This window comes from Taudactylus pleione, unplaced genomic scaffold (assembly GCF_031769625.1).
Source record: "Taudactylus pleione unplaced genomic scaffold, aTauple2 ptg000145l, whole genome shotgun sequence".
NCBI classification, from domain to species: domain Eukaryota; kingdom Metazoa; phylum Chordata; class Amphibia; order Anura; family Myobatrachidae; genus Taudactylus; species Taudactylus pleione.
In genome coordinates this window covers 1,322,525-1,345,737 of record NW_028284547.1, presented here as the reverse complement: position 1 = coordinate 1,345,737, position 23,213 = coordinate 1,322,525, and the positions used below count along the sequence as shown (strand labels likewise).

The following is a 23,213-nucleotide window of genomic DNA, read 5'->3' as shown; positions in this document are numbered from 1 at the left end:
CATAACAAAATGTGGAAAAAGTGAAGCGTTGTGAATACTTTCCGGATGCACTTTATATTTGGAAAGGTGCATGACTGTAACAGAGGATGCTGGCACCTGGTGCCATATAAATAAATGTCAATAAACACATATATCCTGGTGTAATTACTTGGTGTTACAGAGAATGTACACTGACTGCACCCAACAACTGATATTCCAAACTTATTGCGACACTACAAACATAGGTTTACAAAAGTTAGTAGCCCTTGCCCAAAGAGCTGACAATCGAATTAATTATCAGTAATTGGGGGGAGGGGAATACTACAATGGCACAAACAGGAACTTGGATAATGTCGGGAATCGGGTGCATCATTCCTGGTGAGGGGATAACGGGGTCAGCAGCTGTGTATCGGGGCTGAGTCATACTCACTGTCACTATACACTGTGTGGGGGGTTTCGGACGTAAATCCCCCTCCCCCATCACCTGGACAATCAGACGCGGGGTGAGAGGGGAAGGACCTGGGGGAGGGGGCTCCTGTGCTATGGGGAGAGGAGAGCCGGGGTCGGGGCTGCAGTGCTGGGAAGTTCTGCTCCTGAGATGCGGCACCTGGGACGGTGACATTAGCAGGTGAGAGACAGGTAACTGCAGATATGGGGGGGGGCCGATGTAGGGGTCCCATTGAATTATGCGGTGGGGGCACTGTTATAGTATTGGGAAGATGGGGGGCGCTGTTATATTATGGGGTGGGGGCATATAGAGGTCGCTCTATGATTTAGGAACACGTGATCCCCGGGCACCTGGCTGAGGACCTGTTACTGGATATAGATGTTTTGGGGTGTATTTATTTTCCTTCCCAGTGCCTTTACTCCGCAATGTGCTCCTGACCGTGCATTACTGTACCTCTATTACTTCTTATCTGCTTCTTATTATATTTATTGCTCCAAACTCGCAGAAATATTTTTTTTTCCTACTTCAAGACCCAAATCACGGTGTAGGCTGCAGGGTTGTGTGCAGGACATTTTTTGCCTACTATAGAGCAATACTTATGATTTCCCTGCTCGCCATGAGCTGGAAGCACCCCTGTGACATAGCACTGACTGTACCCCACTTTCCACCAGCTCTGTGACCATTAATCCCTATTCTTATGGGCTGTCTTTTGCCAAAGCTTCCCCCTGCCATCTGCTCTGGGTGGTGCCCATTGCTCTTGCCTTTTCCCCACTTGCTCTGTTTTGCCCTTTTCCCTGCCTGTCATGTTTATCCCCTATTGCTGCTCAACTTTCACTTTCTGCTCTTATTTGCTCCATAACCCCCCCCCTGCTCTGTATTGCCCCCATCTCTGCTCCCCTTTCCCCACCTACTCTGTATTGCCCCATCTCTGCTCCCCTTTCCCCCCTGCTCTGTATTGCCCCATCTCTGCTCCCCTTTCCCCGCCTGCTCTGTATTGCCCCCATCGCTGCTCCCCTTTCCCCGCCTGCTCTGTATTGCCCCCATCGCTGCTCCCCTTTCCCTGCCTGCTCTGTATTGCCCCATCTCTGCTCCCCTTTCCCCCCTGCTCTGTATCGCCCCCATCTCTGCTCCTCTTTCCTCCTCCCTTGCATGTACAAATGAGGCACACGTGTTAAAAACATTATTTATTTGTTACATATGTTTGTTCAATTCAGTTTAATCATAAATGAAAAGAATTATATGATGTGTTACAGCCCTGGTGGTTACAAACCAGAAGGCAAGAACTATAAGGAAATTATAGTAGTCGGTGTGAATACAACTCAGTATGACTGGGGTAAGAACAGTACATTAGTCTGAAGATCAAACTGAAGGACATAAAAGGTGAAGTATCTTAAGGGCAAAATAATACATAGAACGGCAAAGAGTATGTACATTTTTTTATTTATTTTAAAAAAAAAATCTCATAGCTGACGATTAGTCTGTATTCAGTGTTTTGTGTGTGTGTCTCGTCTGTATTACTTCTAATTCTGTTGGTTTTTTTTATGGGAAATCTTTCCCTTGGGATTCAAGTGTAGTTCCAGTCAGTTCTTACTAGTTCTGTTCCCTTATCTGGAGCTTGTTTACCCAGACTCCTTCTCTCCCTCCTACTGAGAGGCAAATGGCCACCCAGAGCCTTACACCTAATTTTCCTAACATCTATTTGACATGAGTGGGCACCAGTGGGTTAATACCGCCTTGCATTGTGGTAATCCTCCTCCCTAGTCTATTTTGACTGACCTAAACTAGCAAATAATTAGGAAAGAGAGACATTTTTGGTCAAGTCTGATGTAAATGTTCTGTTTTCTTCTTCTCTCTCATAAGTAGAGCCTCAGCAAGGAAGTTAGACCTATTGTCAGACCTGGGGTTGCATAATGCACTTCTAGCAGCAGCTTAGAGCCTCTAATGTAGCTCATGGTGTTGGTCATGGTTACGAGATGCTCTGCAAGCTTCTGCGTTGTCTTGATGACCTTTTTCAGCCCATTTCCTGGAAGAAAAACCCGAACATGACACCCGGGTCTGTGTAGGGTGAAGCTGTTTTTTTGGCCAATGCCACATGGTTTGCCTCCATTCGCTAAATGGCTCAGGCGTTATTAAAGCTTTATTATTGGATTTGGTGGCTGTTGGTTGAACCGTGGTCCACTTTCCAAGCCGGACTATTGACTGCGCTGCTGGGTTTGTATTGTCTGGACTCTGTGGGCCGTATTCAATTAGGCTGCGAAAAGCCGTTTTCAACGATACTTTATCGCCGATGACGTCATTTTCACTTTTTCCTGTATTCAATTTGTCCGTCTTTTCCCCAATGCAAAAAGTAATTGCATCAGACCCTGTGAAAAAGTATCACCTATGAATAGGTGGCAAAATGAAGTGCAGAATTGGGGTTTTGGGGTACAAACTTCCACAAAACCACCCTGCACCACTTGTACAGTCCCCCAAAGGTAATCTGTGTAAAAAAAAAAAAAAAGTTCCACAGGACACCCCCAAAAAAACAGTACTTTCGTTTTGGGGGCAAAAAAAAAAAGTTGGGGCACAAACTTTAAAACTAGCGAAATAGTCTCAGGTGGGGTCCCCAAGTATGCCCCAGGTGTTTTTTGGATTGCAGGTGGCTGCGGCAGGTGGATTTTTAAAGCTTCACATTAGCCACTTTAAAAATGCTTGCACCCCTTTTCATGTACCCCAAATTTGTTGAAACTACTTATTTTGCCCCAAAAATTTGCTAAATGCTATTCTTCACCACTTTCTTAAAAATGTAAAACAGCAACTATTGAGACCGTTTAAAGACCCCACATACCTTTAGCAGAGCTATTCGGGGTACCCATAGTGAACCCCCATGTCAGAGCATCTTTTGGGGGGTCAGGCTGATTTCCCCAAAAATGACAGGACTTTTTGCTGATTTAGTTTTCGCCGGGTCGCCTTTTCGCCGATTTGGAATTGGATACGCTGGGACGAGCGCGGTACTTTTTTGACCCTGAAACCAGGGATGGCGGCGAAAAGTCCGGCAACGGACTTTTCGCTACAAATTGAATATGCCCCTTTGAAGGGACCTCTGTCAGGCCTGGTCATCTTGAAAAGCCTTCTGTTGCCCTGCATTTAGAGGGTGCCTGCCAGCCACTGGGCCGCCTTCACGCTGCTATGGCCTGGGACATAGGCTTCTCTGCATATCCCAAACCGGTAACAGTCTTCATCATTACAGCTTGTATCAGGTCTTCCATGCTGGGGCCATTATAGAGGATTTCCTCAATATCCGGTAGCCAAAATCTAGTGGTCTTTGCTGTGCAATAATAGCTACTACTGTCCTACAGTAAGCGCCTGCTACCATGTAACTTCCAGAAGAGGTTTCTTGCCCCTGGGCTATAAAGCGCTCAGTCTACTCTACCCACAGCCATGGTACATGAGGGATGGGAACTATGTGTTACCCAGCTCCAGGGCTGCATAACAACTTGAAACTAAATGGTGACTGTAAAGACCAATATATACCACTGAATACTTGCGCTTTGTCCGTGGGTGCCAACTAGTTTGTCAATAAATCTTATTCATATGCAGTAAAAAAAATAAATAAATAAAAAAAAAATATATATGAAGGGGGATGACCCCGAAACGTTGATGCTGTGATGCAGTAAACACTTATGTCGATTGAAGTCTGGGAGTGCCGCTTTTCTTGCAGAAGTATATTGGAGGGGTATATACCCCAGGGTGAGAACCCCAGCGGGACATTTCTTTAAGCTCTTAATCTCTTTGAGTGCCGGTGACCAAGTTTTTGTGTGTGTGTATATGTATATATATATATATATATATATATATATATATATATATATTTTTGTACGATTTGGGCAATCTGTTACAAAATAATTAATATATTTTTTTTTTCCCGGCTTACCCTCCTAAGTTGCATACACATTTTGGACCCTAACAATAGTTTGAGTTCTTTTTGTGTTTAATTAATGCCCGCTTTTGTTTTTTTTTTTTTTTATGTGTCTTTCTTTGATAGTTTTAGACTGACATAAATGACGCGCCACTAAAATGTCCGTTAGTAAATGTGACTAGCGCTGTCCGTACAAAGTATTATCTAGAATTGACCTTTTAAATGTTCGGTAATTAAGTTCTTTCACCTGATATATGTAAATTGTGATCCGAGCTCAACAGAGGTTCCCCAGGTAGCGGGAGCAACTGAGTGCTGGAGATGTCCTCACACCAAAGGAAGGATGATTGTGGTTATTGTGTACTAGGTGCTCACCTGATGTTCAGTGGATGGCTAAAAAGGGGCAGGTGCAACTAAATAACATATAAATGAATATGATGGGATCGGTATGAAATACTGCCGGACCTACTCCGACTCCGAAAGACCTGCACCAGTGAAGATCCCGACAGCTGTTAAGGGAAATACTAACTAACCTAACCCTCCCTTAGGGGTGCCTAACCCTAACCTCCCTCCCCCCCAAGTGCCTAATCCCCCCCCTGTAAGTGCCTAACCCTAAGTCCCTGCCCGGCTTGCATTCGATCGGTATGCCGGGCATCAGGCTCCCGGCGTAGGTAAAATGACAGGTGACGGGATTTGGACGCCTGTCATTAGACCCCTGCAGGGATTAGACAGTCGGGATGCCGACGGTAGGCATTTGGACGGTCGGCATCCTGACTGCCACCCGCTGAGATATGTACAGTATATATGACAGTGTTTATGGTACAAGTACAGTTTACAAAAGGTGATGTAAGTAACACACGGAGAGTAACCCCCTAAAGGGGCACACTCGCCACACTGTTAACCCCATATACCTATTTCAAGAAGGGTTGCCACATCAGTAGGTGTCTAGAGGGAGACGTTCAACACTACGAATAGAGACGCCCTAAAGGAGCCTGCTAATATCCCTGGCAACTATTCCCACTCCTTCTATACTACCAGTTCTTTATATTGGAGCACTGTGTCTTCCTATATACTGTACATATCTCATCTGGTCACTCATATTTATATGTTATTTGGTTGCACCTGCCCCTCTTTAGCCATCCACTGACCATCAGGTGAGCGCTTAGTACACAATAACCACAAGTTCTTTCACCTGCTAAGTATATGTGAGGATGCTCCAGGCTGGGACAGCTCTCTCCTCCTGTTATCTCAGGCCTGGGCGTATAAACCCATTAAATACTGTTTTCTTATTGGCGATTTTCCCCTCTCGGCACCTATCTGACTTTATCATATGTACATACATTGCACTTATTATAGGAAACTCCTGAGAACTAATGGGATTTCCTGCACTTCCTATTGTTCTGGGGAATGTGTGCTCAGTAATGGTGTACACATGAGATAACAAGTCTGACCGCCTCTGTATACGCTTACTATGGGAACTATAAGACCTCCAATCCTTCATTATTCATCTGCTCTCAGCAGAGACCTTTATACCTCAATAACTTTCATCTCACCCAGTAATTGGATGGCACTTTATGGGGTATGGTGACCAGATGTTTTCCGCTTTGACCCATACAAGGCAGTGCAGCTAACCCCAGTGTACCAGATCGGGTCAAAGGTTTAACATTGTGTCCTATGATCCCTGTAACATCTTATTACAGTAACCCAGCTCCTGAGTGTCTTATTCCCCCTATAACATCCTATTACAGTAACCCAGCTCCTGAGTGTCTTATTCCCCCTATAACATCCTATTACAGTAACCCAGCTCCTGAATGTCTTATTACCCCTGTAACATCTTATTACAGTAACTCAGCTCCTGAGTGTCTTATTCCCCCTATAACATCCTATTACAGTAACCCAGCTCCTGAGTGTATTATTACCCCTGTAACATCTTATTACTATAACCCAGCTCCTGAGTGTCTTATTACCCCTGTAACATCTTATTACAGTAACTTAGCTCCTGAGTGTCTTATTACCCCTGTAACATCTTATTACAGTCACCCAGCTCCTGAGTGTATTATTACCCCTGTAACATCTTATTACAGTAACCCAGCTCCTCAGTGTCTTATTACCCCTGTAACATCTTATTACAGTAACCCAGCTCCTGAATGTATCATTGCCCCTGTAACATCCTATTACAGTAACCCAGCTCCTGAGTGTCTTATTACCCCTGTAACATCTTATTACAGTAACCCAGCTCCTGAGTGTCTTATTACCCCTGTAACAACAAATTACAGTAACCCAGCTCCTCAGTGTCTTATTACCCCTGTAACATCTTATTACAGTAACCCAGCTACTGAATGTATTATTACCCCTGTAACATCTTATTACAGTAACACAGCTCCTGAGCGTCTCATTACCCCTGTAACATCTTATTACAGTAACCCAGCTCCTGAGTGTATTATTACCCCTGTAACATCTGATTACAGTAACCCAGCTCCTGACTATCCTATTACCCCTGTAACATCTTATTTCTTTTACAGGCTCCTGTATCCCCTGTTGCGGTGCTTATTTGGCCATTATGACTGTCACGTACACAGCGCGTGTGGCAAATGCCCGTTTTGGAGGGTTTTATAAGCTGTTATTACTATGGAGAGGGAGCATCTACAAGCTGTTGTACAAGGAGTTCCTGGCATTTTTTATCATGTACCTGGCCCTCAGTATTACATACAGGTAAATGGTAGCGGGATGAGTTGGCTGTGTGGGGCTTATTAGTGCAGGGGGGCAGTTGCTGACAGTTGATACAAGCAGCCATTGCTCACGTACTGACTGCACAGGGGCACGTTTAGATGATGTTCGGGCCATTGGGAGTGTACATTTGTTGAGGTAGGGATTTTACACAGGATGATTTAAAATAGGCCACAGTATTGAAGTGTGTGTGTGTGTGTGTGTGTGTGTGTGTGTACATTTTTTTCTTTTTTATATCTTATTGAGGAGGTTTAGGGTGCTGGGAGGGGGAGGTTAAGCGTAGGCACCTAGTGGGAAGGTTAGGAAGGATACCGACCAACAAAGTGTCTGTATTATGAACACCGGGATCCCGAATATATATATATATATTAGCTACTGTATCTTTACTGCGTTTACATTTAGAGAGATAGATAAAGAGAAGTTTTCCAAAGCAACCAATCAGCTTCTGTTATTTATGTAGCAAGGGCCGGATTAAGGCTTGTGGGGGCCCCCACCAAACCACACAGAGGCTCAACATAGGCGGACCCTATGTGGGCAGGGGCAAATGCAGGATTTTCTGGGGGGTTTTATATATAATATATATATGTAGCAAATGTATATATTATATACACACGAACACACACATATACAGTATACACACACTAACACATGCTATATACTCTCTCCAAGGCTTGATACATCTCCCCTTAAATCGTGCCCAAGGTCTGCATGGTTTTAATCCGGACTCCTTCTTCATCACTTAGGTTCTTTCTTACCGATGGTCAGAGAAGCTGCTTTGAGAAAGTGTCGCTGTACTGCAACAACTACGCTAATCTAATCCCTGTGTCCTTCGTGCTTGGTGAGACACAGTGCCCTCCCTGGCCCCTCCCACGGCCGCCCTCCCTGGCCCCTCCCACGGCCGCCCTCCCTGGCCCCTCCCACGGCCGGCCTCCCTGGCCCTCTCCGGGTTCCACAATGACTTCCCTTTAGTTGAAATGAGAACTCGAAATGACATATTTGGTCAATGTGTGCCATTACCCTACAAATTAGAGGCTGCCAAATTGTTGCATGAACCAATGTTCAGCCTCTCCATTCACTAGAATTTCCCTGAGGCATGAGACACATGGTGTCACTAGTGGTTAGTGAATTATTAGGCTGCCTTCTAGTGGGATGGTCTCTCCTGTGTCTGGACCATTGCATCTTACCCCCCCCCTTCACTAGTCCTGTATCCACCCTCTGACCCGCTGCCTTCTCCTGCCCCACAGGTTTCTATGTAACCCTGGTGGTGAACCGGTGGTGGAACCAGTACCTGTGCATGCCCTTTCCCGACAGGGTCATGTGCGCCATCTCTGCCACCGTGCATGGATCGGATGAGCGGGGGAGGATGTACCGTCGGACACTCATGCGGTATTGCAGCCTCTCTGGGCTGCTCATCCTGAGGTCTGTCAGCACTGCGGCCTTCAAGAGGTTTCCAACTATAGATCACGTGGTGGAGGCTGGTGAGTGACCCATCTTCTGCTTAATACTGGAACAATAAGGAGAACGGCTACAGAAGGACCATATTCTATTTTATTCTATACTTCTAAGGAAAGTATGACATGGCTCCCTTCTGTCTGTGACATGGGGCTGGTCCCTCCCACTACAGGGTGACAGACAGGAAGGAGCTATGTGACATGGGGTCTGTCCCTCCCACTACAGGGTGACAGACAGGAAGGAGCTATGTAACATGGGGGGGATTATGAGGACAGGAGGGTGTCCGGGGCCCAGTTACATACATGTAATGTAGTGTTTTTGCCCGCAGGGTTCATGACTCGCCATGAGAGGAAGAAGTTTGAGAATCTCCGCTCCTCCTATAATAAGTACTGGGTCCCCTGTGTCTGGTTCTGTAGTCTGGCAGCTCAGGCCCGCAAGGAGGGGAGAGTACATGATGACCACTCATATAAGATGCTCATAGAGGTGAGTGGGTGTAATGGTGGCTCCTGGTCTGTGTTTAATGAACAAAACCTTTGCTGCTTGTGTTGGGGACAGTTCTCTCATTAGTGATAAATGCTCCCTTTTATTTCCTATGTAGCTTGGTGGCCGCCCGCAGGTCCCTTGTCCTGCCGCTAGTATAACTCATGTCCTATTGTATAGCCGGGGCTGCTGGTCCTTGATGCTGCATTACCACCTAATCCGGAAAACCTCTTCAATCCATCACTTCTGATTTACCTGCAGAGGCCTGTGTGAGTGGGAGGACCAATCAGATGCCACAGTCTCTGTGATCTATGCTTCTGATTGGTCCTCTCGTTCAATTGTGTTGGGCAACCCTACTTTTCAACAGACCCACGGATCTGCCTGGGTTGGGAGCATTGCTCTATACAGCTTAATATTGTGCCATAGAAATATTCCTTATCAAACGTTGCCTAGAGCTGAAATTAGAAGCTGCATCTACCATGTAAAAGAGTTGATGAATTAATATACGTATTATTTTATCGCTGTCAATGAACGTATCTCATGACTCTAGCAATCCTGTGAGCACAGTATCTGCATTTACCTATATTTTGGTGCATTTTCCTGTTCTGTTCAACAAGCTCCTCACTGCTCCAATGAGGTATCCTGTACCCAACTCCTCAGAAATTCCTGCCAATGTTATGTTGCTTCCAAATATGGAATGTAAGCAGCACTCTACTGCCACCTTGTGTCTGACCAAGCACAGCACAGTCTGACTACTATAAAACAGAATTGAAATTTCAGCACAAGTGTTGCCAGTGAAGTAATGTTCTCCATTATGTACAGAATGTTGGGACGTTCATCTGTCCTTTTACTGTAAGTGGTAGGCAGAGAAGCATTTAATATATAGTGAAATAGTTTGCAATATAAAGGAAGTGTTTTCCGGGGTATACTTTGCTGAATAAAACTATAATATACCTATATACAGCTTTGTAGCTGATCACGTGGTAATTTCCTGAGTTTCATTATTTTGTCTCCACAGGGGGGCGTTGCTCTATTTAAGTCAATGAAAGTACATTTTTCTCCTTGGCAATGTATCGCTGCCCATTTATAGAGAAATAAAGAGAACCGTAATTTTATATGTATATTTACGCTCGTCTTTCTTTACCCCTAGGAACTAAATGCGTTTCGGGGAAATTGCGGCATGCTCTTCCACTATGACTGGGTCAGTATCCCACTGGTCTACACTCAGGTAAGCATCGCCTCACCAGTGCACAGCATGTGGGTGGGCACTGGCCCTTTAAAGGGACACTTATTACACCGCTTACTTATTATACTGCTGATTTATTATGCTTATTACACTGTGTGTGTGTGTGTGTGTGTATGTATATATATATATATATTTGTTTATTTATTGTATTGCTTATTTATTATACAGTTTATTTAGAATTCTCATACCCAGGTTGCTGACTTTAGACTCTTTATTGATTGTGATAAAAAAATATTTTACTGACAATATATAAAAAAATTTACTGGCACATTATACAATAAGGGAACTGTGATCCTATAGGAACCCAAACCTTTGTTATGGCTGACTGATTTGTGTAAATTTGTGCAATCTTCTTTTTTTTATTTATTTAATAATGGTCTTTTTTTTTGCTTTTAACCTATCACTAATTATATAAACATCCAGCACCATGCAAGCGTTATTAACGTCAAGCACTCCTGTGCTGGGTGCTATTTAAATAAGTGGTAATAAATAAAATGTAATTGGGGACTATTGTTAGGGGGTTTATACGCTGCTAAACAATCTTGACCGCTTCAGTGTCAGAGGATTGTAGAGTGCCCTGGTACCTTGCCATCCATCACACCATCCATATAATCTCCCTTTACCTGGAAATGGTTGGATAGTGTCGGATGAGATGTCATTGGAGATCCTTCCTTCCTTAGGAGCTATGTTGCAGCTATAGATGTTCAGGTTTGAACTCCGTACCCATAGGTCTCAGACAGTGCTGTGCGGGTTGTATAGAGAGTTTGTCAGATGAGTCCCCAGCACACAGATCGCCTGCCCTGGGGATTTGCTTCATGTTTGCTGTGTAAAGCTTTACATTAGCGCTCTCATCTCACACCAAGGGGAACTTTCTCTCTCCAAACTTTTGGTTGTCTATATAATTAGTACTTTTCCTAGTTGCTGATACCAAAGCCGTCCTAGATTATAGTATTTTGTGGCCTAATAGCGAGGGAAATTAGGTGTTATTGGGGAGGTAGTAGTGCCCAGACACCTCCAAAAATAAGAGACTGGAGACACAATCCCCCACATGCGGCGTGGAGGGAATAACCTACAACATAAAGTGTCTAGAATATGCAATTTTATATTTTATGGCCTATTAAACAGAGTAAATCTTTGTAAATAGACACAATAGCAGATTGCAATATGCCCAATACTGCGGTCAAAACCAATGTGAGTCCAGGTTTAAAATCGCTTGTAATGGGGATAATCAGTCCCTACGGTGTAATATATATGTAATGTATACTGCATTATTTAGTGTTTTGGTTTTTTGGTTGTGCAGCGTATATCTCGCAGGTGTACGGTCTGGAACCAAGAGTACGCAACTACAGGCAACGCAGCTCTGTACGCAATCTGAGCGCATCGCCACTTGTGACTAGTGAGGGCGTGCCATTCTGCTCCACGGGGGGTTTCTGTCCTCCCCGAGCTCGCCCTAATATCCTACGTTACGGTTTTCAGGGGTACCAGGGATAGGGCTGATGCAATTGTGCACTAGGATAATGGCTATTATGAAATATACAGGCGAGTATACACATTTAGTACTAGGCATGCAATGCGGAAGCAATTCAGGACAACCTGCATTTAACTCAGAATCAGCACCTCAGTGTCCACAGGGCTCAGAGTTCCTTATTCCGGGTGGTGATAAAGCCATGTTCACTGTGGCAGTGACTGCAGGTCTGACTGGCTGGACCTTAGGCTCCAGTAAGGGCCTTATGTACACAGTGAGGATAACCTCACGCCGGTGCTAACACAAAGATCCCATATGCTATTTGTGGAGATGGTAAACGGACACTTCTGTTTGTTACATGGCGTCAGGCAGTGAAGCTCCATAGTATATACATAGTCGCAGTCTCATTGTCTTCTCGTCCCTGTCCACTAGGTGGTGACCATCGCAGTGTACAGCTATTTTCTCACCTGTCTGATTGGACGACAGTTTCTAGACCCATCCAAGGGTTACTCCGGCCACGACCTGGACCTCTATGTCCCTGTCTTCACTCTGCTTCAGTTCTTTTTCTACGCCGGCTGGCTCAAGGTAGGGACTGCGTCATTGACGGCCAAAATATATGCTTTAATTTTGTATTTAGTAATTTATTTAAGGAAAGTGAGGTCACACTGGAGCTTTAGGGGGGTGGCCTCTTTTGCATGTATGTACATGGGGAGGTCCATGTGCAGTTTGGGATTTCTTCTGCTGTGTCTACATGTGAACTCGGGAGGAGGTGTAATTCCAGATTAGCGCAAGGAAACATATTGTCCCTTACTTAATAGGTTGAGCGTTGCATGCACGAGCACAATTATGGCGACTTAGGCTGTATTTTTAAAAGGCAAAAACCAACATGGCTACGCATTTTAAATTATTGACAGAATTTCGCCCGTACCTGCAACTCCCCTCCTACTAAAAATAAGGGCCGTTGAGCATTTGTGCACCATGTCTATATCCTATTAACAGTCCTCCATTCTCCCCTTCCAGGTGGCGGAGCAGCTGATCAATCCCTTTGGTGAGGATGACGATGATTTTGAAACCAATTTCCTGATTGATCGGAATTTCCAGGTAAGAAACACTTTGCCCAGGAGCACTGTATAACCAGAATCAGTCACCGGAGGCCTCGCTGGTCTCTAACACCAAAAATTATTACAAAAATATTTGTAATATTATATGTTGATAACAATACAGGTCGATAGACAGAATTTTATCAACCCTCAATCTTCAGTTTCATTCTGCTAGGAACACCTACCCAAGTCGCGCTCTCTATAGTCCTTTATAGTGGGAGAAACAGCAATGCTAAATGAGTACCCATCACCTGCACTTGCTCCTGCTCCCATTATATTAGGAGAATGACTGACGGCACAAATAGGGGATGTATCCTCTCCTGCATTTATCCTATCTGATACCTGTATCCATGCTCCAACACTGCAGTGCTAATATAATGACTGCAAGAGGAAGCTCGGGTGATACCTTAGGGGTCGGAGCATGGTGACTGGATGATGGAGAGCAGGATGGCGGCTCGTCCATCACCTCTGTGATCGGTGGTGACCAGACCTTGCCCTAGAACACAATATAGCATAGATCACAGTGCTCATTCTTTTGTTTCTCATTGATGAGGTCCTATTTCCACCACTATTGTTGCCCATTGCACCCTGTACCAGAAAGCAACGTCGTCATAGCAGTTACACACGTGCGCACCCATAACTCCGGCTTCCCGCATCCTCTAGGTGTCCATGATGGCTGTGGACGAAATGTATGGGGATGTCCCTCTCTTGGTGAAGGATCGATACTGGAATGATTCGGACCCCCGTCCTCCCTACACTGCCGCCACTTTATTTCAGAAACATCTACCTTCCTTCCAGGGATCCACCTTTGACATGGCGTGAGTACCACCGCTCCTTCTCTCCTAAAATACATTACCCCCTCTCTCGCCCTTCCCTTTCTCTACACATTTGTGATACATATACCAAACTGAAGGGGTCGCAAAATGGAAGATGGATTTTGGCAGTGGCACAGACTCCTCCAAAAACTGCACTGCCACCTGGGAAAATATTTTCCTATAGCGCCTCCTCCAGCCAAAGCGCCAGGTGATTTTCTGTGCATCCATTTTTCGTTTTGTGGTTCTCCTCACAGCGAGAGATGAAAACTCTGTGTGGAGGGCTGTGATTGGTTCTGCTCCCCCGCCCTCTCCGATGTCATTTACAGTTGGTTATCGAAATATAATTTGCTGGTTCTTTATAGCAGGAGCAGCAGAGCCCTATGGCTCTGGTTAGGTGTATGATGTACCTTTACGAAACAATGGTGAGGCTTTAAAAAGACTGTCTGTAACCCATGGAACTTTACAGCACATGCTAGAGCACATGCAGTAATAAATAAATGCATGTTAGATATTGCAGATGTGACATCCAGGGCGGGGTCTGTCTTGTGCCCTCTGTAGGCTTCTCCAATCTCCATCTTCGCTGTCCTTAGCCAGAATCGCTAAGGCCCAGGTGTTGTGCCCCATCCTTCCTTAATATGTTATGATGGACCATTTCCTGTTTTGAAATAATAATTTAGTTGGGGTTCTAATTGATTAGATAATGATGTTGTTTTCCCTTTTTATAAGACCTGTTTTTTATTGCCACCTTTTATCATGTGTTATAGACCGATCCCGGTGTATATATTCCACAGATCTCTTCCCTTTATGTCTCCTGTTTACTCTTCCTTAGAATTTCTAGATTGCTGCTTTACAAAGTACCAGTAGTGCCAATTGTGCCCGCCTGGCTGTCATTTGTATGTACATAGAGGTCCTGCCTACTTTCTCCATTGGCACGAAAAACCATTGCGCGTCTTTATTTACGGTGGACGTTTCAACTTCATCATATACTTCTTGCTCAATCTGAACTTAAAGATGTTCCTGGCAAGTTCTTATTTCACCTAATAACGTAAATGATCTCTTTTTTTGTTGCCAGGCTCGCTAAGGAAGACATGCAGTTCCAGCCCCTCTCTGACATTGAGGAGATGAATGAAGAAACCATCACCAGTCCATTTCCTCTCTTAAGCCGCCTGCTTCCGGGGGTTGGAGCCTCTCCACTCTCCTCATCTGCAGCTCTTGCCAGCCCCTTCGTTGCCCCTGGGAGCTGTGTAATGCTGCTGAGACGATCTACCAGCTCTGAATCGGAGACTTCGGGCAGCCTAGACCAGGAGGGTCCTCAGGACCCGACCTGCACAGAGACTCTACCGCATCCGGAGATCAGATCACCTGACGTTCCAGCTCACACCATATTCAATGTAGAGCTGGTCGGTTCCTTCAACACCAGAAATGAGCCCACAGCTCCCGCTGTGGATACTATCCCTGCCTCCCAGGAGGACGAGTCCAGTCCTTCATATGAGGACCCTCCAACTAAAACCTAAATGCCAAAGACTTGCCTTATGTGGTTGCAAAAAGCAGATAGACTCCATCACAAATTACCACCGCCATTTTGTTACTCTCTTAAAACCTCTGCCTGATCTTTTGGAGTGACCATTCTGTCGCACAAGACTCTCTGAACAATATGTCCTCCGCCAACCCCTCACCCTGTGCCAAAGCAGATTTTTAGGCCTACCGTACCTGGTTATATTATCTGTTATTGCAGTGACAATATGAAGTTAGTCTGCCATTTAGACTAGCGATTTTGTTTTTATTTTCTCTTATAATTAAAGCTATTTTTCTACTGTTGTATAAACCTGTGTTTAGAATTGTTCAATCCAGAAGGGGGGAAAACAAACGTAAGTCGCATTTCTTTTTGTACAAATTTTGTAAAAAAAAAAAAATCCACAACAACAATGGCGGTGACTTATAGCAATCGCAGGTACAAACCACGATCTGGTAACGAAAGCCTGAAGGTGTTGGGTTACAATGGGCCGGTGCAGCTTCTAATCGGCCACTGACTAGGAACAGATGTATTTATTAGGATGACATTATATTGAGTCACATCATAGTGTCTGAAGCGGTATGAGATACCGCCGGCCGTGGCAGCCCAACAGCTCTGGAAATCCCGATCGTCCTAAGTAATGACTAACCTAACCCTCCTTAGGGGTGCCTATCCCTAACCTCCTCTCCAAGTGCCTAACCCTAATCCCCCCCTGTAAGTGCCTAACCCCCCCCTTCCCTGCTGCCTAACCCTAAGTACCCCCCGGGGGTGCCTAACCCTCCCGGGGGGGGTGCCTAACCCTAAGTCCTCCCACGGGTGCGCTAAACCTAACCCTCGCCGGGATAAAGCAGTCGGGAAGCCAGCTGTCGGGATCATGTCAGCTGGTTTCCCAATTGCATCCCATAGCATCTATTGATATGCGACGAAAATCAGATGGACGTCCCTCCTAATTGTGTTACTGAAGAATGGTGGTAATGAGGGTCAGTGTCTTGGGAAGGCTCAAAGGATAATAATAGATCTAGGTCAGAGGTTCTCAAACTCTGTCCTCAGGACCCCACACAAGTCATGTTTTCCAGGTCACCCAGCAGGTGTACAGGTGTAGTCATTACTCACTGACACATTTTTAAAGATCCACAGGTGCAGCTAATTATTTCACCTTTGATTCTGTGAGGAGACTTGGAAAACATGCACTGTTTGGGGTCCTGAGGACCGAGTTTGAGAACCTGTGATCTAGGTTGATAACAATAAAATTAAATAAGCAGCCAGGAGTCCTGATAGTGGGCTAGCGATCAGGGACCAGACCAAACCTCAGGAGAGAAAAATTGTTACCTTGGGGCAATGGTTTTTCACCCTGTACCAAGAAGATCTAACCGTGAGCAAGCCTTTGGGTGCCGTGTTCAACAAAAATACTTTGTACAAAGGTTGCAAATTTTTTGTTGCCAAAGCCTCCCAGCAATTAGGTAAGGGTTATCGTTAGGGGTCGCGCCAAACTATAACCTGCACCGCCTTGCTTCTGTATGAGGCCTAGAGGAATTGTGCCTTGCTGCTCTTATCCATCGTGCCCTCACTCTAGAGGCACCAGGATTAGCTGCTTTTAATTAATAAGTAGGGTAGGGACGAGTTTAAAAAGCTTGCCTGTACTTTGTGGGCCAGAAGAAAAATGGACATGAGAGCAGCAGGACAGAGGGGAGCGGTGTGTTCTGTCATAGATGGAAGAGAAAGTTATAGAGGAGCAGAGGGCAGGTTCTTAGCTGCAGCTATAAATCAAAGCTTTGCAACAGCTGGGGAGTAAACAGGACGACACAAGGAGAGCATGTAAGTAACAGCTCTGCGGCTGCCCTGACAGAGTGGGGTCCGCATTCGCATTACCCTATGGGAGGAGCTGCTGTGGCTGGGCATGTGTAGTGGCACCATTTCATACATTAGAGAGAAGCATCAGTGTTGCTCTTTTCTGCAGTGGAAACAGTAAAGATTTTTTTGGTATCCCAAAATTACTCCCCTAGCCGGACAGCAATCAGTGGGCCAGATAGCAGGAGGTGGTAGGCCACATTTGGTCTAAACCATCTGGTGTCAACTCATCCGAAGCAAAGTCGGAGTCTTTGTTTTAATCAACGGATCATCCAGATAAGGGATAACCCACATCCCTCTGGACCTAAAGAGCGCTGCCATGACCTATGCAGCTGTTGCCAGTAGAACCGACAGGGCTTGAAACTGGTGAAAACCTACAAAGAAGTGTCCTTAATATCCATGGCTGCCATGTCATTGTCCCATTCCATATTGTTGAGCACTATTCCATTTTCATCCCATCTCCTCGAACACAAGTGCTGCTGAGGTTCAATATGGTCTGAATGTATTCATTTTGTTTTTGCAGGATAGACAGGTTTGAATAAAAGTCTGTCCACCCTGTGTCATACTGGCACAGGGGCTATCTGCACCTTGATTATTAATGTGTGAGTAGTTTAACGTCAGGCCTGGAGTTTTCTCTGATTACCCGGAACACTGACTGGAACCAGAGTGAGATTGATGAGGTTTCCTAGATCCATAAAGACGAATGAATTACTGATCCCAACAGAGTAGCAGACGAGCTCCAAACACGAGGCCAGGCTGCCTATCATGCGAATTGTTTGCCTGTGGTCTTAGCCAACTGTCTTTTTCAATGACCAAACCTCTCTACCTCTTTGCTATCCTCCAAGAGTAGCTGAAAACAGTCGTCTCAATTCCTGACAATTGTGGCAATAAACTTTTTTTATTTTTCAATTCTTGCCGGAAAGCAAGGAGAAGACAAAAAGTGGCTTTTTGGGGCACACTTAAACATAGTAATTCAAACAATATGATGAGTATATTTATTAAAACACAAATATTACTGGTTACTACCCCTTTAAAATATTCCCAACGTGTTCAAAATGGGGGTATATCAAAGAAAATATCATTAAAACAAGTATTAAATATCGAGGGTTATGCAAAATATCAAATAAATTCCTTTCTGATACCCAGGAGACTGGGTTATATGTATTCAATTAGGCTATTTGTCTAATTGAATACATATACATTGTACAATTTGTTACAAATGACAAATCTTTGTCTCCTATCACAGATTAGGCTGTTTATTCATACTGCCCCAAAACAGTGTGCTATTTTGATAATAAGAATAAGTCATTACAGTGACCAAATTTATGATATACTTCTCTAATTTATTCTATGCATATTCTCATCCGATTGATTTTCCAAGCCCTCCTGTCATAAGGTGCATACACACTAGACGATATGCTCCCTGAGCGATATCGTGTAGTGTGTCCCCGGCAGGCTGTGCTCAATGTCGTTCATGACATTGAGCACAGCCGCTGAACGATATCATTAACGATATCGTTCAGCACCGGGCTCTCTCCCCCATTCCCTGACATGCAGCAACCTGATGACATCGTCAGGTTGGCCTGCATGTCAGCCTGATGAACGATGATGACGAACGACCCGCGGGAACGCGCGTCGTTGTTAACGTTCATCTTTTTGGGCTTAAAAATGGACGATAAAGTGGACGACTGAACGATAACGTTATTGTTCAGTCGTCCACTTTATCGCCCAGTGTGTACGCACCTATACTGTGGTACCGGGGGAGTTTTGTTCTTCAATGGACAGTAGAAATGCATTTTTGTCTATAATTTCTGTCAGGTAGACTTCCCAGACACTCTCACCTGACTGCAGAGGCATACTTGAATGCATGACATCAGAAAGCAGAAGTGACAGGGTTATATACAGTATATCTACCGACTCTAATTGGATTGTTTCCAGTGTCTACTGTACTCTAACTTTCTTTTCCTTTTGATCTATCATTGTTCATTTCAATACACAACTCTCTCGGCTAACCTGGAGGAGTTGAGTTTCCTTGTAATGCTGATAGCAACAGGGACCTCTTACCAACAGATATTACAGTAGAGACGTGTCTCTAAAATCTTCCTTATGACCATTAATAGTTCTTCTACTCCCTTATTTTGTGTCTGAAGTGGCTGCAATGACACGGAAGGATAGAAGTGTTAGAACTTGTCACTATTGTATCAAAATTGTATCCAAGCAGTTTGTATCTGGGTTTTCATTTCTAGGAGCTAAGAAATTTGTCATACCAAGAGTGTAGAATATACTCTGTCCTATATTAATATATGTTTTGCACATTTATGTATCCGAATCACGGTACCAAAGAGGAATGACATCACTTGACGGTTATTGTTTAATTCCTTCTTTTTTCATATTGATTGATATTAAATCCACTCCCTTTTTTCGTGGATGATTGTACATGATATATAGTGGATGATTGTACATGAGATATAGTGGATGAACACCAAATAGAATTATTGAAGGCGGTACTCTGAGTGGAATTTTGATATTTCCCTTTTTAAGTAGAGCATAGGTGATGTGTTAGAATGAACATTCATGACTTATTTTTGTTGTTACACACCTATTGCAAATAGCCTAATTGAATACATGTAACCCAGACTCTTTTGGGTATCAGAAGGGAATTTATTTGATATTTTGCATAACCCTCAATATTTAATACTTGTTTTAATGATATTTTCTTTGATATACCCCCATTTTGAACACGTTGGGAATATTTTAAAGGGGTAGTATCCAATAAAATTTGTGTTTTGATAAATATACTCATCATATTGTTTGAATTACTATGTTTAAGTGTGCCCCAAAAAGCCATTTTTTGTCTTCTCCTTGCTTTCTCGCAAGAATAGAAAAATAAAAAGTGTAGATACTTAAAATTTGGAAATTTGGGAGCACCACCAACCAAGAGGTGTACCATATGTATTGTGTCAAAACAGCCAATATGTTGGTATCTATTATATATATGATGTCCTATTTGATCTTGTGCGGAATAAAGTTGTGTATATGATTAATTGTGGCAATAACCATTAAGAAAGATTATTATATTAGTAAAGCGAAGGGTGGGAAAAAGTTCGAAGATAGCACCTGGAGTAGGGATTCCAGAGTCTTTGTGGTTGTTTGTCCACCTTCAAGCCGTGAGCAGGAGGGCACCGTGAGGTCACTGAAGCTGACAATATAGCTTCAATTTCACTTTGATCCAGAACCATGTCCTAGATATTCAGATACCTCCTGGATGTGTAACACCAGGGTACCTGTTTTATGACCTAGGCCTCCTTGACAGCAGGCCATCTATGAGCTGGGCAGACCCTAGTCTTGTTGACTCATTTTAGAATTTGTCAGCAGTACTACTCTTAAAAGATATGGCATGGGGTTATTGGAAGAGTGGTAGCCTGACCGTGCTATCGGGGTGTCCACTGTAGGTGAATTTTCACATTCATTTGTGTCCTCATTAGGGTATAGTGTCTACAATTTGCATGCAACCTGAAATTTAACATCTGGTTTAGCCCACGTCTGGCTGATCGATGGCAGAAGAGGAGGAAAGAAAGCATTTGGTTACGTAATACTATTATACAGCACATGAGCAGGCTCTCCTGACTCCCCTGCTCTGATGGATGTGTAGTGCTTACTGATGGACCTGCATTAGACAATCAACCCCATGCAGACTCCTCTTCACAACACAAGTCTTCCTCTATATCTGAATCTTCTGCTACCTCACCCTTCACCGCCTCTAGAATCTCGAGAAATCTTTGACCAGACTATGGGGCATATTCCATTGGGCGCGAGGTTCACCGAGGGAAAAAAAAAACTCTATTTGGTATCCAATTAAAAAAAAAAGTGGTTGCGGGGTTTCCAGAGATGAAAACCCTGCGCCACGTACAAAACAAAAAAAAAAATTACACTTATCTGCCCGGTGGTCTCTCTGCAGATTCCGGTGGCCTCCTCTCCCTCTTCTCACTTGGGAGGGGGCTGCTGGGAGGCACAAGGGCTGCTGGGAAGTGTAGTTCTCCCAGCGCCCATTACGGGGGGCATACTTACACTGGGGACACACACTCACACACACTGACACTGGATGCAGAAGACAGCACTTTGGAAGGTGAGTATTACTGACTAATTAAGCTAATTGCTTAGTCATTAGGAGGGGTGCCGCCGGGGTCCCAGAGCATTTCCGGACCTTTTTCCTAAAATTGTGGATTTTAGGAAAAATTGGGTCGTGCTCTGGAAGTGCGCAAAAAAACCCCCAAAAACCCCACTCCTAATTGAATAGCAAAAATTCCGCACATGCAGGGTTTTTGCAATTCTCGCCCCCAATTGGTTATGCCCCTATGAGCCTATTAATGCTGGTTACACACTGGGGGACATATCGTGTGTGTGTGTCAATGTGTACCAGCGTTATGTCTGAACGATGTTGTTCACAGACATATTGCATCGGCTGTGCTGCACAGCCGATGCCAAATATATCAGCAGATATATTGGGGCATTGTGCTGTGTGTACAGGCAGTCAGCCGACCGCCTGTACACTTGCTGCACGGGCCGGGGGTAATTGACAGCTCAACTGGGCGGGTGCATGTTAAAGGTCCGTCCAGCTGTGACGTCAGTCACGACGGAGCATGCAGACTGTATGCAGAGCACATGTTCTGCACAGTCTGCAAATGTATCCGCAGATCAGTCGAGCTGCATATATATCTCAGGTGTGTACCCACCTTAAGAGATGTACCTGATGGTCTGTGCACATCACCGATGGTTACTGATCGATGCATGCGCAGGATCTGTACTGTGCATGAGACGATCAGTGTCAGCAAGATCGCTCACAGGGCCCCCCTAAGCCGCAAAATGCTGGGGACAGGGAATGGGCGTTGACGGCCAGCGTTCCCGAAAACTGGCTTCCCAGGCTCACTCAGATGGTTGCAATGGTGATCTGTTGCCGTGTCTTTGGACACGGCAGTCAGATCTGCAGGACCCGCAGTGGGCGTCTATTGTTCACAGAAGCCTCCTACAGCATTAACACTGGGCAACTCCGAATCAGGCCCTATGTATCGATTGGCTAAACATTGCACCTAGACAAGTTTGTATTGTGACATTGCTGTGAGACTTGCTACTACGTGGCTGTATGCAATGAGATGTATGGGATCCATCACTGCATAATCAGCCGTAGATGGGGAGGGATAAGTCCGTCAGCCTACAACCAGGGAGACATACGGCGAGCTGCGTGATCTCTGCAATAAACTAGGGGCTGATATATCCAGCAGTGAGACGAGGGGAGAAGTGGACCAGTGGAGAATTTGCCCCGAATGTACTGGATAAATGTTACCTCAAAGTGGATTGGTTGCTAGGGGCAACTTCTCCATTATTCTCACTGCTTGATACATCAACTCCTTAGCCCAGGTTGGTTCTACCACATCTGTGGCACCCACTGCAAGCTGCACACACAGCATCCCACCCGACCACTCAGGAACTGTGCGTGTCATTTTACACACAAAGAAAAAGATGAAAGCTGGCCAGGCTTTGGTCTGGAACCACTCACTTTAGCCATTAAAAAATATCCCTTTGCAATCTCCTGAGTGTCCAGCAGATGGGGATAGGGGGGGAGGAGATGATAGAGAAACAGGGGTGTAATGTCCTGGCTTTAGCCTTCATTAAAAAAAAAAATAAGGCTGCAGATCTGTATTCTCCTTCATGTATTTGTGACTGGTTAAAATTAAATAAATAATTTAAAGTAAACATGCAACCAAAAGGTTTTGCATCACCTGGAAGTACTTCAATGGAACAATCCCTGAAATATTTTGGGAAGGAATTGATCGCCCTTCTTACCCATAGATTCTGTAACACTGAGGAGGCAGCATAACAATTTCCGTAACTGTGAGACCCTGCATGAGGGGCGTAAGAGAACATCACAGGGCAAACAGTTAAGGTGGAAAATATAAAATCCCTCCTCTCCCAATCGCTGAGGAACTGAGAGTCATGAGTCAAAGAGGACAGGAAACGGGGCTGCGATGAAAAACAGATGGTTTAGCAGTGACTGGGCTCCACTGACATGTCCAGCGAGGCCGAGGTTCAGAGTTGAGCCATCCCATACAGATGATTTGAAACTGGACAGGATGTGGTTGTCCTTTCCCAACTTCACGTCCATATAATTGCTTCCGGCAAAGGAATCAGTTACTGCTGTAGTAGAAATCGTGACTGTACTGGTTTTAATTATTGGCAACAAGAACTGG

General features: G+C 44.6%; 1 protein-coding gene across 5 annotated transcripts; it reads left to right on the top strand.

The window, feature by feature from the left end:
- Positions 1-336: 336 nt before the first annotated feature.
- BEST2 (bestrophin 2) lies at positions 337-15,569 on the top strand. Of its 5 annotated transcripts, XM_088473917.1 has the most exons (11): positions 365-607; positions 1,681-1,760; positions 6,845-7,034; positions 7,793-7,887; positions 8,294-8,527; positions 8,830-8,984; positions 10,132-10,209; positions 12,125-12,277; positions 12,713-12,793; positions 13,456-13,610; positions 14,680-15,569. In XM_088473917.1, the coding sequence occupies exons 1-11, from the start codon at positions 522-524 to the stop codon at positions 15,119-15,121; spliced, it is 1,749 nt and encodes a 582-aa protein (XP_088330043.1). In that variant the 5' UTR covers positions 365-521; the 3' UTR covers positions 15,122-15,569. The 5 variants fall into 5 exon arrangements, with proteins under 5 accessions (XP_088330044.1, XP_088330043.1, XP_088330045.1 ...); XM_088473918.1 differs by lacking the exons at positions 365-607; positions 1,681-1,760 and adding an exon at positions 337-357; XM_088473919.1 differs by lacking the exon at positions 1,681-1,760 and having other exon boundaries at positions 520-607; positions 14,680-15,568.
- The last annotated feature ends 7,644 nt before the right edge of the window (positions 15,570-23,213 follow it).